The following is a 12,807-nucleotide window of genomic DNA, read 5'->3' as shown; positions in this document are numbered from 1 at the left end:
GGTAATAGTTCAGACAATAATTATTACAATTCATACAACAATTATTGCAAGAGATTATCAATAAAGACAAATCAACCGATACAACCGCACTCAATTTGCATAATCACTCCTAACCTCCAACACACTATAAATATATATATATCATTTAGATATTTGACAAAGACTGACTCACTTCTCCAATAAAAGATAAGACTAGGCAAATTTCCTAACCACGTACTGCATCTTTGTCATTATTTTATAATTTCCTTTATTCTCATCGATTTCGGTGTAAAAATTACATCGATACAAAAGAATTGGTTTTTTGGATGGAAATTTCGTTTGTTTTTTTGGTATGGAAATTTCCACCATACCCGATGGTTAGTTACTCAACCTGCACGAACCGATGGATACATATAATTAGTTACTTTCCTAATCGGCAAGACGAGATCAAACGGAAAATTCGTTCAATTAGGAAATCCAAGGAGGAACAATTATTTTTAATCAAAACCAGATCACCTCCCTACATCAGAAAATATTTACACATAATCATAGACAATCACGATCAGAGAAAGATCAAATCAGGCAGAGGCAGTAGCAGTCTCAGTCTCAGTCTTCGTCTTAGTCTCCGCCTGAGTCTCCTCTGGATCTTCAAAGTTGGGATCCTTAGCATCCATGGCCCCCTTATCAAACCCGATCTCAGCCTGTGAGTATCTATCGCCGGCCCATGTATACTTTCCTCCATGTCCTCCTTTCTTGGGCGTTCCGCTCATGCCAGTCGCCGATTTCCTGTCGTTTCTCTGATCGGACTTCACATTATATTTGGTGCTCTTCATTTTTCGGATCAAATACTAGATCAGAAAGAGTGAAACAAAGCGGCGGTAATGGTGGATTGCAGATCCGGAAGAGCAAATTATATAGCGGGGTTTCAAGGACTATGTTGGCGTGTTATCCTGTGAGTGGCGGTCAACAATACGGATAAGAACGACTCTGTTATAAATGGTGTTTTAATCGTCTGTTATAGTCCGTTTTGGATGGTATTAATAAATTTTGCGTGCTGTCCATACGATTGATCTCGTGACAAAGATGTTTGATCTGGTTCGTCTGATCAAATCAGTCAACCACAGCAATTCCCATTTGCATCTGATGAAACAGTAATGACAGCTTCCCTAACCTTTTTATTTCGCGTAGGTATCTCATTCTCCGTTGTGATCCTCCTTCACTCGCATCTCTTACTTCCACTCTTCTTCTCCGGTGAGACCTCAAACCCTGTCTTACTCTTCAATCAAAACGCTTCTAAGCGATTATTTTTCAGTTTTTCTGTTTGTTTATAATTGAAGAATCAAAGTCACTGGCGATTCGAATTACTTCGCTGTTTTGTACAATTATTAGTATCGTTTTTTGATTCTTCATATAATTAGAAGGTGAAATATAAATTTGTGTAATGCAGTTTAGAATGCTTTGTTTCAATGTCTTATGGAAGCTACAGTGTAGTGTTGAACATATCAGAGGGCAATTTCTTCGAATCTATGCCATATATTGAGTTACCTTTTTTTACTAGGCTTTGTCACTCATGTAATTTAGTGTGGTTATTGTGCAACTAGTCATTTTTATCGACGGTGACGTCTAGAAAACTTTTGTGACATATCAACCATGGCAACTGTAAGTTTAGTTTGAAACTTCGATTTGTTCGACTGATTTTGCATAATGTTTTTTGAACAAGACATTGTGCTATACTGCGCTTCAATTGTTTCTAAAACTGTGCTCAGGATGAAGAAACTGAAGGCACTGTGAAGCAGCTATTGGCTCAATTGTTTGAACAGTCACTTAGAACAACAGTCCCCGATGAGCCAGATGTAGGACCTTTGGTTGCTGCCTGCACTGCAAAATTTGGTGATTACCAATGGTATGCAAGCTGGAAATATACAAGATGGAGTCCTTTTATTTTTTAAAAGCAAATCTAGAAGTGATTGATAAAACGTATTTTTTTTTTCAGCCACTATATTTAAGTTTGAATTTATGTTTCATATGTATTGTCTTTTGAACACTGAGTTAATGCTGCTTCTTTGTGCAGTAATAATGCCATGGGTCTATGGTCTAAAATAAAAGGAAAGGGGAAAGAATTTAAGGGTCCTCCTTCAGTTGGACAGGTAGTCACACTGATATTTTCTATGCTTTTCACCTTTTAATTGGTTTGCACTGGTAAATGCTTTCATTTTCTTTTAACTTGGATTTGTTGACAGGCCATCATGAAAAATCTGCCTCCATCTGAGATGATAGAATCATGCTCTGTGGCAGGACCTGGATTTGTAAATGTTGTATTGTCAAAGGATTGGATGGCTAAGGTATTTGCATATTTTTACCGGTTATTTTGTTACATTGGCTCATCTATATCATGGGTTTTAAGTCCTACTCTACTTTGCAGCCTACTCTGGGTGAATTATTTTGGCCTGAATGTTTGTGTCACTTTATTATATTTTTTCTTCAATATTGATTGGGAGTACTTATCAATTGTGGTGACTACAGAAAATACAAAAGATGCTGATAAATGGTATTGATACATGGGCACCAAGGCTTTCAGTTAAAAGGGCTGTGGTCGACTTTCCCTCTCCCAATATCGCAAAAGAAATGCATGTTGGTCACTTAAGATCTACTATTATTGGTGACGCACTAGCTCGAATGCTTGAGTTTTCAAAGGTTGAAGTTCTTCGCCGAAATCATGTTGGTGACTGGGGCACACAGGTATGTGATTTCTGAAATTATCTGTTGCTTGTAGTTTCTCCACGTTCATTTGAGGTCAAGGTGAGTTTAACGATTTGATTCATGCCCTCTTACTTGTGCACTTCTCTTATCAGTAGTTTGTTTCACGTATGGAGTATCGTTTTGGTTATTCTTTCCTAGGGAAAAAGCAAAATTGGAACTCTTTTATGTTTCTCTTTGTACTTCTGGCAGGTCTTCCTAACTGGATAAATGCAACATTCCCTTGTTTTTCTCTGCTTTCATTAGATTGTGCACCTCAGCTACCTATAATGTTGGATGTTGTTGTCGATTACCACTGTACTGTCTTCATCAAAAATCAAAGATGAGAATCTGGTTGGATCATTCCATGTCATATAGCACAACAAGTTTGTCACCTGATTCTAATGAGCTGTTGTCAAGATTTGTTGTGTATTTTTTATGCTAAATCCATAACCGGTTGTCCTAAATAACTACCTGTCTGTAATGTATAAAGCTGTACTTCCTATTTCACTTGTAACTTGGTAGCATATTGCTCAAAACTCTTTCCCCCCCTCTTTTACAGTTTGGTATGTTGATCGAATTCCTCTTTGAAAGGTTCCCTCACTCTGAAGATGTCAATGAAGCAGCCATTGGAGATCTACAGGTGAGTGAAATATACTAATGACACTTGGAATATGAATTATCATAATAATTGGTTAAAATTGTAAAATTGTACTTTAAAATATTTGACAAACAAGTAAAAGTTTTACATTTAAATCGTATTTCAACTTGAGCGACTGTGTTCTATGACAAATGATATGCACTCTTCACCTTTGAGATACACCAAAATTTCCTTTTCTTTTGAATAGAAAATTTTTATTAAGGCACCAAGCAGGTGCAGAATTTCAATCATGGCGAGCCATTAACTGCGCTATCTGTTGTTGTGATACTAAAGTACTATGGTCCATTCCTTTCTTTAAGTACTGGTATCTTTGTACTCGTACAGTCATTTTTAATTAATATTGTACAAATATTGGGTGAATTCATTTATATGTGATATTTGTGTTCTTCCCTGAATTTGTATGTATGCTGTATAGCATGAATACGTATAAAAGCTTGGTCAATAGAAATATTCTGACTGGAAATGTACCTTACTCACATTTGAATATGCACTATCAGTAACTGTAACAGGAGCACGATGTTTTGACATGGTCCTCTTTTACTATTGTTTCCCTTGTTTTCAATTTATACGCAATGCAGTATATAAGATGGTTTTGGGCCACTAATTCTTGAGGTTTTTTAGAAGCACGGAAATATTATATACTGTTCTTTCATAGTAATAATGTAATTCAACTTCAAATGTTGCACTTGTAGAAATTCTATAAGGCATCAAAGGAGAGATTTGATGCTGATTCTGCTTTCAAGGAAAAGGCACAACAGGCTGTGGTTCGGCTTCAGGTAGAGTACTGCACCTTTTTGGCTTTGAAACTCGTGCTAGTTGGTCCATATTCTTTTGGAATGTCTTATGAGTTCGTGAATGTTATTGGTTTCTAGGATATATGTTATGCATGCGGTTCTCTTTTCAACTCTGCTTCAACTTTATCGGCAGGGTGGTGAACATAAGTATCGCCAAGCATGGGCAAAAATCTGTGAAATCAGCAGGATGGAGTCTGACAAGGTCTACCAACGCCTCGGAGTTCAGCTGGAGGAAAAGGTACCTTCTGCTACTTCTTTGACTTGAGTGGAATCAACTTGGTATACATTAAATTTATTTGAATTTTGCTATTTATGCTGGCATTTTAAATCAGGGGGTCATATACAATAAAATATATACATGTGCTTTTCTAGTTTTCTTACATTTCGAATATATAAGTTAGAATTTGACTAGAATGGGAAGTTTCATTTCTATCATTGTAATTTCTTTATTTCCTTGCACCATATCCAGTCTTAAACTTATCAGGAATTGATATTACATACTAATTATTACATTTGCACACATCCACTTCAATTTTTATTGTTTCTTATTTGCAGCTTTATTTCCCTTCTAGGTATGGGCCAATTATTTTATACGAGTTATGGGTTATGTTATTGATGCATGAAATCTTGATGATGAATGTTTTTACAAGTTATTTTTTGAGTGTGCTGGTAGGGAAATTGTATCAAACATTCTGAATAATATTATGGAGGGTTAAGTATCGTGATAATGACTAGTTGTATATGTTTCCTTGCTGTCATTATTTCTAGTGGTTGGTTCGACAGGTGTTCAAATCTGTCACGATAATGTTATCTTTCATTGTGTAACTGACAATGCCTTAGGTTGCATTTGTATGATTTAGCCCGATGTCTTTTCCAGCTTTCTATGAGCATACTAAGTCTTTTTCTTGATCAAATATTTAAATATCCCTGATAACTGATCTTTCATTGAAGTTCCGTGAAATTTTAAAGTTGGGTCTATTAACTTATCAGTTCTGCATGGGGGGGACCAAAATCTTTCTAAACATATGTAAGAGTGTGTGTGTGTGTATCTGATACAACCAGAAGCAGCACTCTAAGTAGCAATTTACATATATATAAGCATATGATTTTCCTCATTTACAGGGAGAAAGCTTTTATGATCCATACATTCCAGGGGTTATAGAGGCATTGAGCAATCAAGGATTGGTTGAAGAAAGTTAAGGTGCTCGTGTGATCTTTATCGAAGGGATCAACATTCCTCTTATTGTTGTGAAGAGTGATGGTGGTTACAACTATGCTTCCACTGATTTGGCTGCTCTTTGGTTAGCTCTAGATGTCATTTTTTCCCCCTAATTTTTCTTTTTCTTTAAGTTTGACATTGATTACTCCTTTAAACTGAAGTTACTAATTTTGTGATCCTCGAGTACACTTGCTGTGCAAATTATCACCTTCCATTTGATTTGAGTATTTTTTGCTATTTGAATATTTGCATGTTCCTTCACTCAGTACTACCAGAACCTATAAACCAAGAACCTAGTACCTCTGAAAATCTTTCCAGAATCAAAATTATGGCGGTTTTGTTCTTCAAAATTTTGGGATTTCTATCTTTCCAAGTAATTCAAATAATAGCTAAAGGGATTGCTTTGACGAGTCTGTTACTTGCAGTAGTTCCTCTTACGGAAAAACTAGGCCTTCAGTACTTCATGGAAGGACTCTTTGCCAAGTCCACTCATGCCCCATTAATGGTAAGGCTGTGTTCCAGAGTCTGGAGACGCAAGGGCATTGTTGCTGATCAGTATGCACACGCTGACTCTAGCCTAGCTGAAAATGTTCGGAAAGGCCTCCTTTAATGTTGAAGTGCTCCGCCATCTTCTTTCCTTTGTTTTAACTCTTGACTAATCGTCATTGTGCGAAGAATCTCCTATGGATTTTTCAAAATAAAGTTTGAGCAAACATAATTTTAACTTGCTATGTTGATAATTACTGATTGTGAAAGGTTATACATTAAATTCTTGCTTCTTACTTTTCTCCCCTTTTCTTCAGCAGTTTGTCGGCTTTCTTTATTTTATTTTTTCTCTAATTTACTTTAGGATCACAAATTTTATGGTTTTTCCCCTCCCAAAGGCTTTGTTCATCGCATCTAAGTTACCTTTGGTTGCTGTCAACTATCTTCTTCGAGATTTGTTGTTTATATGTTGACAAAGTAATTTTTCATTTATGATTGATAAGTTAACGCTTTTTCTCAATTAGCTGGATTTTCAATTATTAACGTCGCATTTCTTATTGAAAGTATTGTTTGCAACATGTAGGTATCGCCTTAATGAGGAGAGAGCTGAGTGGATTATATATGTCACTGATGTTGGCCAGCAACAGCACTTCGATATGGTATTTAAAGTATGTATCAACGGCCACATCATGTATTGCTTTATAAGTTTTTCCACTCATTTTACTGTAGTTTTTGAGATCTCTGCATCCTTATTAATTATTATTGCCTTCAGAGAAATATGCTTTCAACAAAAATTCATTTATTTATAATCACCCTCAAACCTTTTGCTACTGTTTTGATTTCTATATATACCAGTCTTTTAACTATTTCCTCAGCTTTCTAAATTCCTAGGATAGTTATGCAATTGTGGGTTAAACATCCAAATTGTTCTTCTTTTCTAATTCAGGCTGCCAAGCGTGCGGGTTGGCTCCCAGATGATGGTAATAGATACCCAAAAACTAGCCATGTTGGCTTTGGCCTAGTTCTTGGAGAGGATGGCAAGCGCTTTCGGACTCGCAGCAGCGAGGTAGTTCGATTAGTTGATTTACTCGATGAAGCCAAGGCCCGAAGTAAAGAAGCACTAAATGTGCGGGGTATGATGTTGAGCTTCTTTCCCCCCTATATAACATCTCCATTTGATTTAATTTTAAAAACTCCCCAAGTGCTTTTTTCAATATGTTCATTCTTTTGTTTTAATAGAAAATTAACCATCTCTAACTTTCTGGAGAAGTTAGTCAACTATGAAATGTTTGTACGCCAAATTTTCTATATCAACATTAATGCTCATGACCTTTGCCAAGGAGAAAGAATTGAGCTTGATTTTTGTTATTCACAACTTTTATTCAGATCAATGATTTTATCCTAAAACTCATGTGCTCTGAAGGGAGAAGAAATCATATTTTAATCATATTGTATCGCAAGTCGCCAAAAATCTCCTTTGTTATCGTGGGACATGTCTTCTAATCGTTCAAACTTTGGACTGAATTCTTTCTTTTCTCAATTTGCAAGGAATCACAAGTGTCCAATACAAGTATGTTGCTATTTGATTCATGTTGTATTTATTGCAGAATATGTCAGGGTCTTGAAGTATATATGCTTAGTATGAATTAACATGTTTCTTTTGTTCTCTTTAGGAAAAGATAAAGAATGGACCAAAGAGGTGCTTGAGCATACTGCCGAGGCTGTTGGTTATGGTGCTGTCAAGTAAGCTAACTATGCCATTGTTACCTTTTCGTTGACATTGAATTATCATTCTTGTAATCATCAACTCGCATCCTTGTTTTCGATGTTGCTATGCATCATCTTTACTTCTAATGTGTCAATGTCATGCCATGAGTTGTATGGACCATGGAGTCCGATATGTGGATAGAGAATATGTGACATTGTTCCTGCTTGCCTCTAGTGTTCAAAATTCAAAAGAAGGTTGCTGTCAAAAGTCTAATGTAATTTTCTTCTCAACATGATTTATTAATAGCATAATGTAAAAACCCATTGGTACCTGCTCATTGTTGCTGAAAAATAAGGTCCTGAAAATGCTATATTTGTGATCTTGGAAAATCTTCAAAATTATTCAACAGTTTTTTTATAGCTGAAATAGTGGCCATTGTCTGGCAAAGAATTTGAAAATATGGTGTTAGCCATTGGATTGATTGATTGCATTGTAAGTTCTTATTTCTTGCTTATCCGAAAAAGAAGAAGAAGTAGTTTGTAGGTCCCTCATTCCTGTGTCAATATTACCAGTGTGTCTTCTCAATTTGAGTTTCAGTCACCTATTGAATAAAAGTTTTAACTTTTACTCACTTGGCAGGTATGCTGATCTGAAGAATAATAGGCTGACAAATTATACATTCACTTTTGATCAGATGCTAAATGATAAGGTATATACAATATCTTGCGATTAGGTCAATTTTAAAGTTTCTTACCCCTCCCCCCAGCTTTCAAAATTTGATATGTTTATTCCTGTAGATTTGGATATTATGTTTAAGCACGACCAGCTGGTAGTTTCTGTCCATTGATCTTTAACTGTTGTAATTGATTTGATTATTGTTGGTATCACCCCAGCTAGCAACTGTTTCTTACCTTCCAAAATTTTGAATGATTAGGGCAACACTGCTGTCTATCTGTTGTATGCTCATGCACGGATCTGTTCAATCATCAGGAAGTCTGGTAAAGATATAGAGGAGTTGAAGAAAGTAAGTTCCTATCCTACTACCAAATAAGTTCATCAGTAAATATTATCGCACTTGCAAGTGACTTGACATACATTGATGCAATTAGGACTCAAAACCTAAATTATAGCCTCCTAGCTGTGGATATGGATCTAGTGGGACAATTGAAATAATTTACACATTTTAGTTTTGGATATTTTTGTATAAAATTTCAAGAATTCCCTCAATTGGGTCTTTTAGGCATTAAGCAGACTTCTGTGAGTAAACTTTAATAATACTGTTTTCTTCCAATTAAAGTCTTCCCTCCTATAAGCAAAAGGATGAAAGGAGGCTAGTAGATGATTCTGTAGCTTGATCCAATTGACAGATTTCTTGCATATTTTTGTCTTGTGACAGACAGGGACCATAGCCTTAGATCATGCTGATGAGCGAACATTGGGGCTTCATTTGCTACAATTTGCTGAGGTTTACATTGTTCCTTGCATTTTGACCTTGTACATTTTAGTTTATTGGCTTACAGTTGATACGTGCTTGCACTCTTGATGCGTTTTCCCAACGCTTTTCAGGTTGTCGAGGAGGCCTGCAACAATCTACTGCCAAATGTGTTGTGTGAATACCTCTATAATTTATCCGAATACTTCACAAAGTTCTATTCCAACTGCCAGGTACTGCTGGAATGCAATTGAATTTTTTGCTTTACCCTTGAAGAATAATACCGATCATATTTGATTGCATTCATACTTTGTGGTGATGAAATATCAAATTTTATGTTACATCCTCGTGACGTGGTAGACAAACTAATTAGCTTATTGGTGTTGTTTAGTTGGACGATGAATTGTGACTTAGCCATTGCATTCCTGTTGAGTCTCTTTCCAGTCGAAAGTTTTGAAAAGGCTTGCAGAATTTTTATTGTCGAGTTCTTTTCCTTGTGAGTTGCAACGAGTGTTACTGGAATACAGTTAGTAGCTGCCTTGGGCTTTAGCTTTCTGATTTTTGGAAATTTGGGCAGGTTGTTGGATCAGCAGAGGAAACAAGTAGACTCTTGATCTGTGAAGCAACAGCAACAGTTATGCGGAAATGCTTTCATCTTCTCGGAATTGTACCAGTTTACAAGCTATGATTATACCAACCATTTTAGAGGGCTATGATAATACGAACCATTCGTATAACCAAAAAAATCGTTAAGATCCCAGCAATACATGTCCCAAAATACATGTCCCAAAAGTGTTTCAGTGGATGTAGTCATGATGTCATCACATCCAATAAGTAAATGTCACACATGTACTGGGATGGCTCGGGACATGTATTGCTGGGATCCCTATTGAAACTGTTCATATAATTTCCTCATGTGGCAAAATATATAACTTGAAATTTGGTTTAAGGAATATGTAGTCGCTTAAACGATCACATGGTGAAGCCTCAAGTGCAAGAACCATATGAAAAACATGCGGACTCTCCTGTGTATTGTTAGGCATCACAAGTTGTTTCTTTAAAATGGAGTGCAATGCAGTCAGAAGGATAAATCGATAGAACATAAGTACCGATGTGAGGATTTGGGTGCAATTGAGTAAATCCGAGGTCAATGTGGTCTTGGTAAAAGCTTAAGGCAGCGTAATCCAAATCGATACCTTCTAATCCATAATAGAACAAGCCGTAAAAGGGGCCCGCTGTAGATAAATTATAGCAATGCATGAAAATATATGAAATAAAAGGGCAAAAAAAAACAAAAATACATTATAGCAATGCAACTCAAAAAAACCAAACACCTTAGTTCTCACATTGTTACTGTCAGCGACATTATCACCAAAATTCAAGGCCTTTCAAGAAATCACAGTCAAAAACCAAACAACAAACTGGAAGATAATATGGAAAAAAGAAAAGAAGCCATATATGAACCCCAGAAAGAAATGCCTCGGTCATGATAGAGCCAGGCCTACAGTCCCTGATCAACGAGGTAATCTCCCAAACTTTCAACAATCATGTTGCACTGACCTGCAGTTACAGGCTCCTCGTACATACCGAACACTAGAGCTTGACTAGTCTTCTTTATGGTAACTCCTCCAGATCCCTGTCAAATAAAACAGGGAGCTTCTGTTAAGATCAAGGAATAGAAGAATTGTCATTCTAAGCAAGTTTGAGCTTGGAAATAATATGTTTTCCTTTGTCTTGGGGAATCCAAAATCAATTTAGAACATTTAAAATACCATTATCATGACACAATTATAAGATTATAAAAATGGTTGTAAAGGGCCAGCTACAATCACCTAATAGGACTTTCAAGGTCCATTGAGCATTCTAAATTTCGTCATATCATTGAATGAGAAAATCACCTTCTTTCCACGTATGACAGCGCCAGGCTCTCCTTGGATCACCATGTACTTGGTGCCTCCCAAGTGTAAGCCTGTGGGGGCAAGGTGCCCTGGTTCATCAAAATCTTTCATGATGCCAGTGATCTCTTCAGGCTTGATCTGCATATAATTAGCAAAAAGATGAGTATAAGAGATCAGATTTCTTTTGAGATTGTGAGCCATAAGAACAATAATTAAACAAGGGCTAAGGCACTGAATTCATTTCTCAGAACAATTGAGGAAAAAACAAAGAGAATCAAGCATTCTTTTATTACTGTACAGACCACATGATGGAATTTAATGAGTATGATCAAATACCAAGGGTGGCAAGAGTATGATCAAATACCAAGGGTGGCAATAAACTGCACTTATTGGCACTTACAAGAAAATCCAGTTTTTTTTGGAAACGCAAAACTTATTAAGTGAAACCAAGGAGGTGCAGCCACACAGAGAGATTCTTCTGTTTTCTTTGTAAGTAGATAACATATTTAGGCGTATGAGGAAAAAAATGGGAAAATAAATAAAAATAGCATAATCACATTACTGCTTCCATTGTGAGTGGAAATCAAGACCTCCCATTCACTAAGCGGAAGCAATCTGTGTAATAAAATCATCAATGGGTTGTAAATTTTTGGCAACAGATATTGAAATGAATGGGCTACTCAACTGATAGTTGGCTCGGTGGTGTATATGCTGTACTTGGAAAAAGCATTAATTTAGAATATTTCTATACTAGTCTTTCATGTTAGGAAAAATAACTTTACCCTCTCCTTGTGTTCTCATAACACAACAAATGAAACAATTACATACTTGCTAGATTATTATGCTCATATGTACTTGAAGTTTGAACATTCAACAATGGACATTGAAATCAAAAGGATATATAAATATATATTTAAGTTAGGCAGCTCACGAAGTTCAATGTTGTAATACATATCGTGTTAGGGTGCTGACCACTTACAAGTTCAATGATCCAGGCTTAAAAAAAGAACTTACTCTTATGTGCTATGATTATGAAATATAAAACAACAATCACACAGCATTGATACAAGCACGAAGCAATCTCTCTGCATTTGTAAGGGTCCAACTCATTAATACAATCATGTAGCAGTCTGGCATTATTTTAATTTTTAAGGAAAATTATTTCAAGGGATCCAACAAATAGTTTAAAAGAGGATATAAAATTAACAGCTTATTGATACAATGAATACAACCTGAGAGAATAACCAAATCAAGAGATTTATTTTTTGACAAACAATCCCATGATTTCGAAAACATCGTTAGCATCCTGGTTTCACAGAATCATCTAGCTGAACTCCTATCACAATCAAATAAAGGCAAAATAAAATATAAATGACATCACATTGTTCCATTCATCTAGCTAGAAAATGCCACCCTGAATGAATCGCAGGCTTTCGACCTAGCTAATCAACACAGGATCGGATAACGTAACGAATTGTTCTTTTAATGACCGATCCTACACAAAACTGCCAGATCAATCAAAGATCGCAGAGAAATGCAGGCTCAAACGCATATCCAAAGCAGATCACAACCCATAATTTTTCCCCGAAGAGGTCACATGATCATTAACGATAAGAAAGAGATACCTGAGGAGGGAAAGTAGAGCTCTGGGCCCAGACGCTTCCGTCAAGGCCGACGATGGCAGCGGCGCTAAGATGCTGGCCCAGGCCATCAATGTCGCACATCAAGTGATCGTCCACGTAAGTTTGCCACGACATTTTTCTTTCCTTTTGTGCTGGTTTCTCTCAGTGCTTGCTTTCTCTGCTTCTATGGTTTTCGCTCTCTTTGTTTTCTATTTGTGCCGGAACGAACGAGAGGCGACCATGAATCTGATGATGCTGTCTCCACCGTCCAT

The 12,807-nt window shown here is 36.4% G+C and overlaps 1 protein-coding gene and 1 pseudogene across 1 annotated transcript; one reads left to right on the top strand and one right to left on the bottom strand.

Annotated features, from left to right (window-relative positions):
* The first annotated feature begins 932 nt into the window (after window positions 1–932).
* Window positions 933–9,964, top strand: LOC119995832 (annotated as a pseudogene).
* A 358-nt stretch (window positions 9,965–10,322) lies between these two features.
* On the bottom strand, window positions 10,323–12,807 carry LOC119995835 (profilin-4-like). The gene is made up of 3 exons (XM_038842290.1): window positions 12,539–12,807; window positions 10,914–11,051; window positions 10,323–10,651 (listed from the first exon to the last, which is right to left on the bottom strand). The coding sequence occupies exons 1-3, from the start codon at window positions 12,668–12,670 to the stop codon at window positions 10,517–10,519; spliced, it is 405 nt and encodes a 134-aa protein (XP_038698218.1). The 5' UTR covers window positions 12,671–12,807; the 3' UTR covers window positions 10,323–10,516.

Source organism: Tripterygium wilfordii, chromosome 4 (assembly GCF_013401445.1).
Source record: "Tripterygium wilfordii isolate XIE 37 chromosome 4, ASM1340144v1, whole genome shotgun sequence".
Classification (NCBI taxonomy): Eukaryota; Viridiplantae; Streptophyta; class Magnoliopsida; order Celastrales; family Celastraceae; genus Tripterygium; species Tripterygium wilfordii.
Note: the sequence above shows the minus strand (reverse complement) of the source record. Positions and strands in the feature narration are given on the sequence as shown.

Excerpts from the sequence above, each read along its gene's own strand:
- LOC119995835 (XM_038842290.1), bottom strand. The coding sequence starts at position 12,670 with ATGTCGTGGCAAACTTACGTGGACGATCACTTGATGTGCGACATTGAT. Across the intron at positions 11,052-12,538 it reads GCTCTACTTTCCCTCCTCAG|ATCAAGCCTGAAGAGATCAC; the intron begins GTATCTCTTTCT and ends AATTATATGCAG. Across the intron at positions 10,652-10,913 it reads CTGTCATACGTGGAAAGAAG|GGATCTGGAGGAGTTACCAT; the intron begins GTGATTTTCTCA and ends TTTATTTGACAG.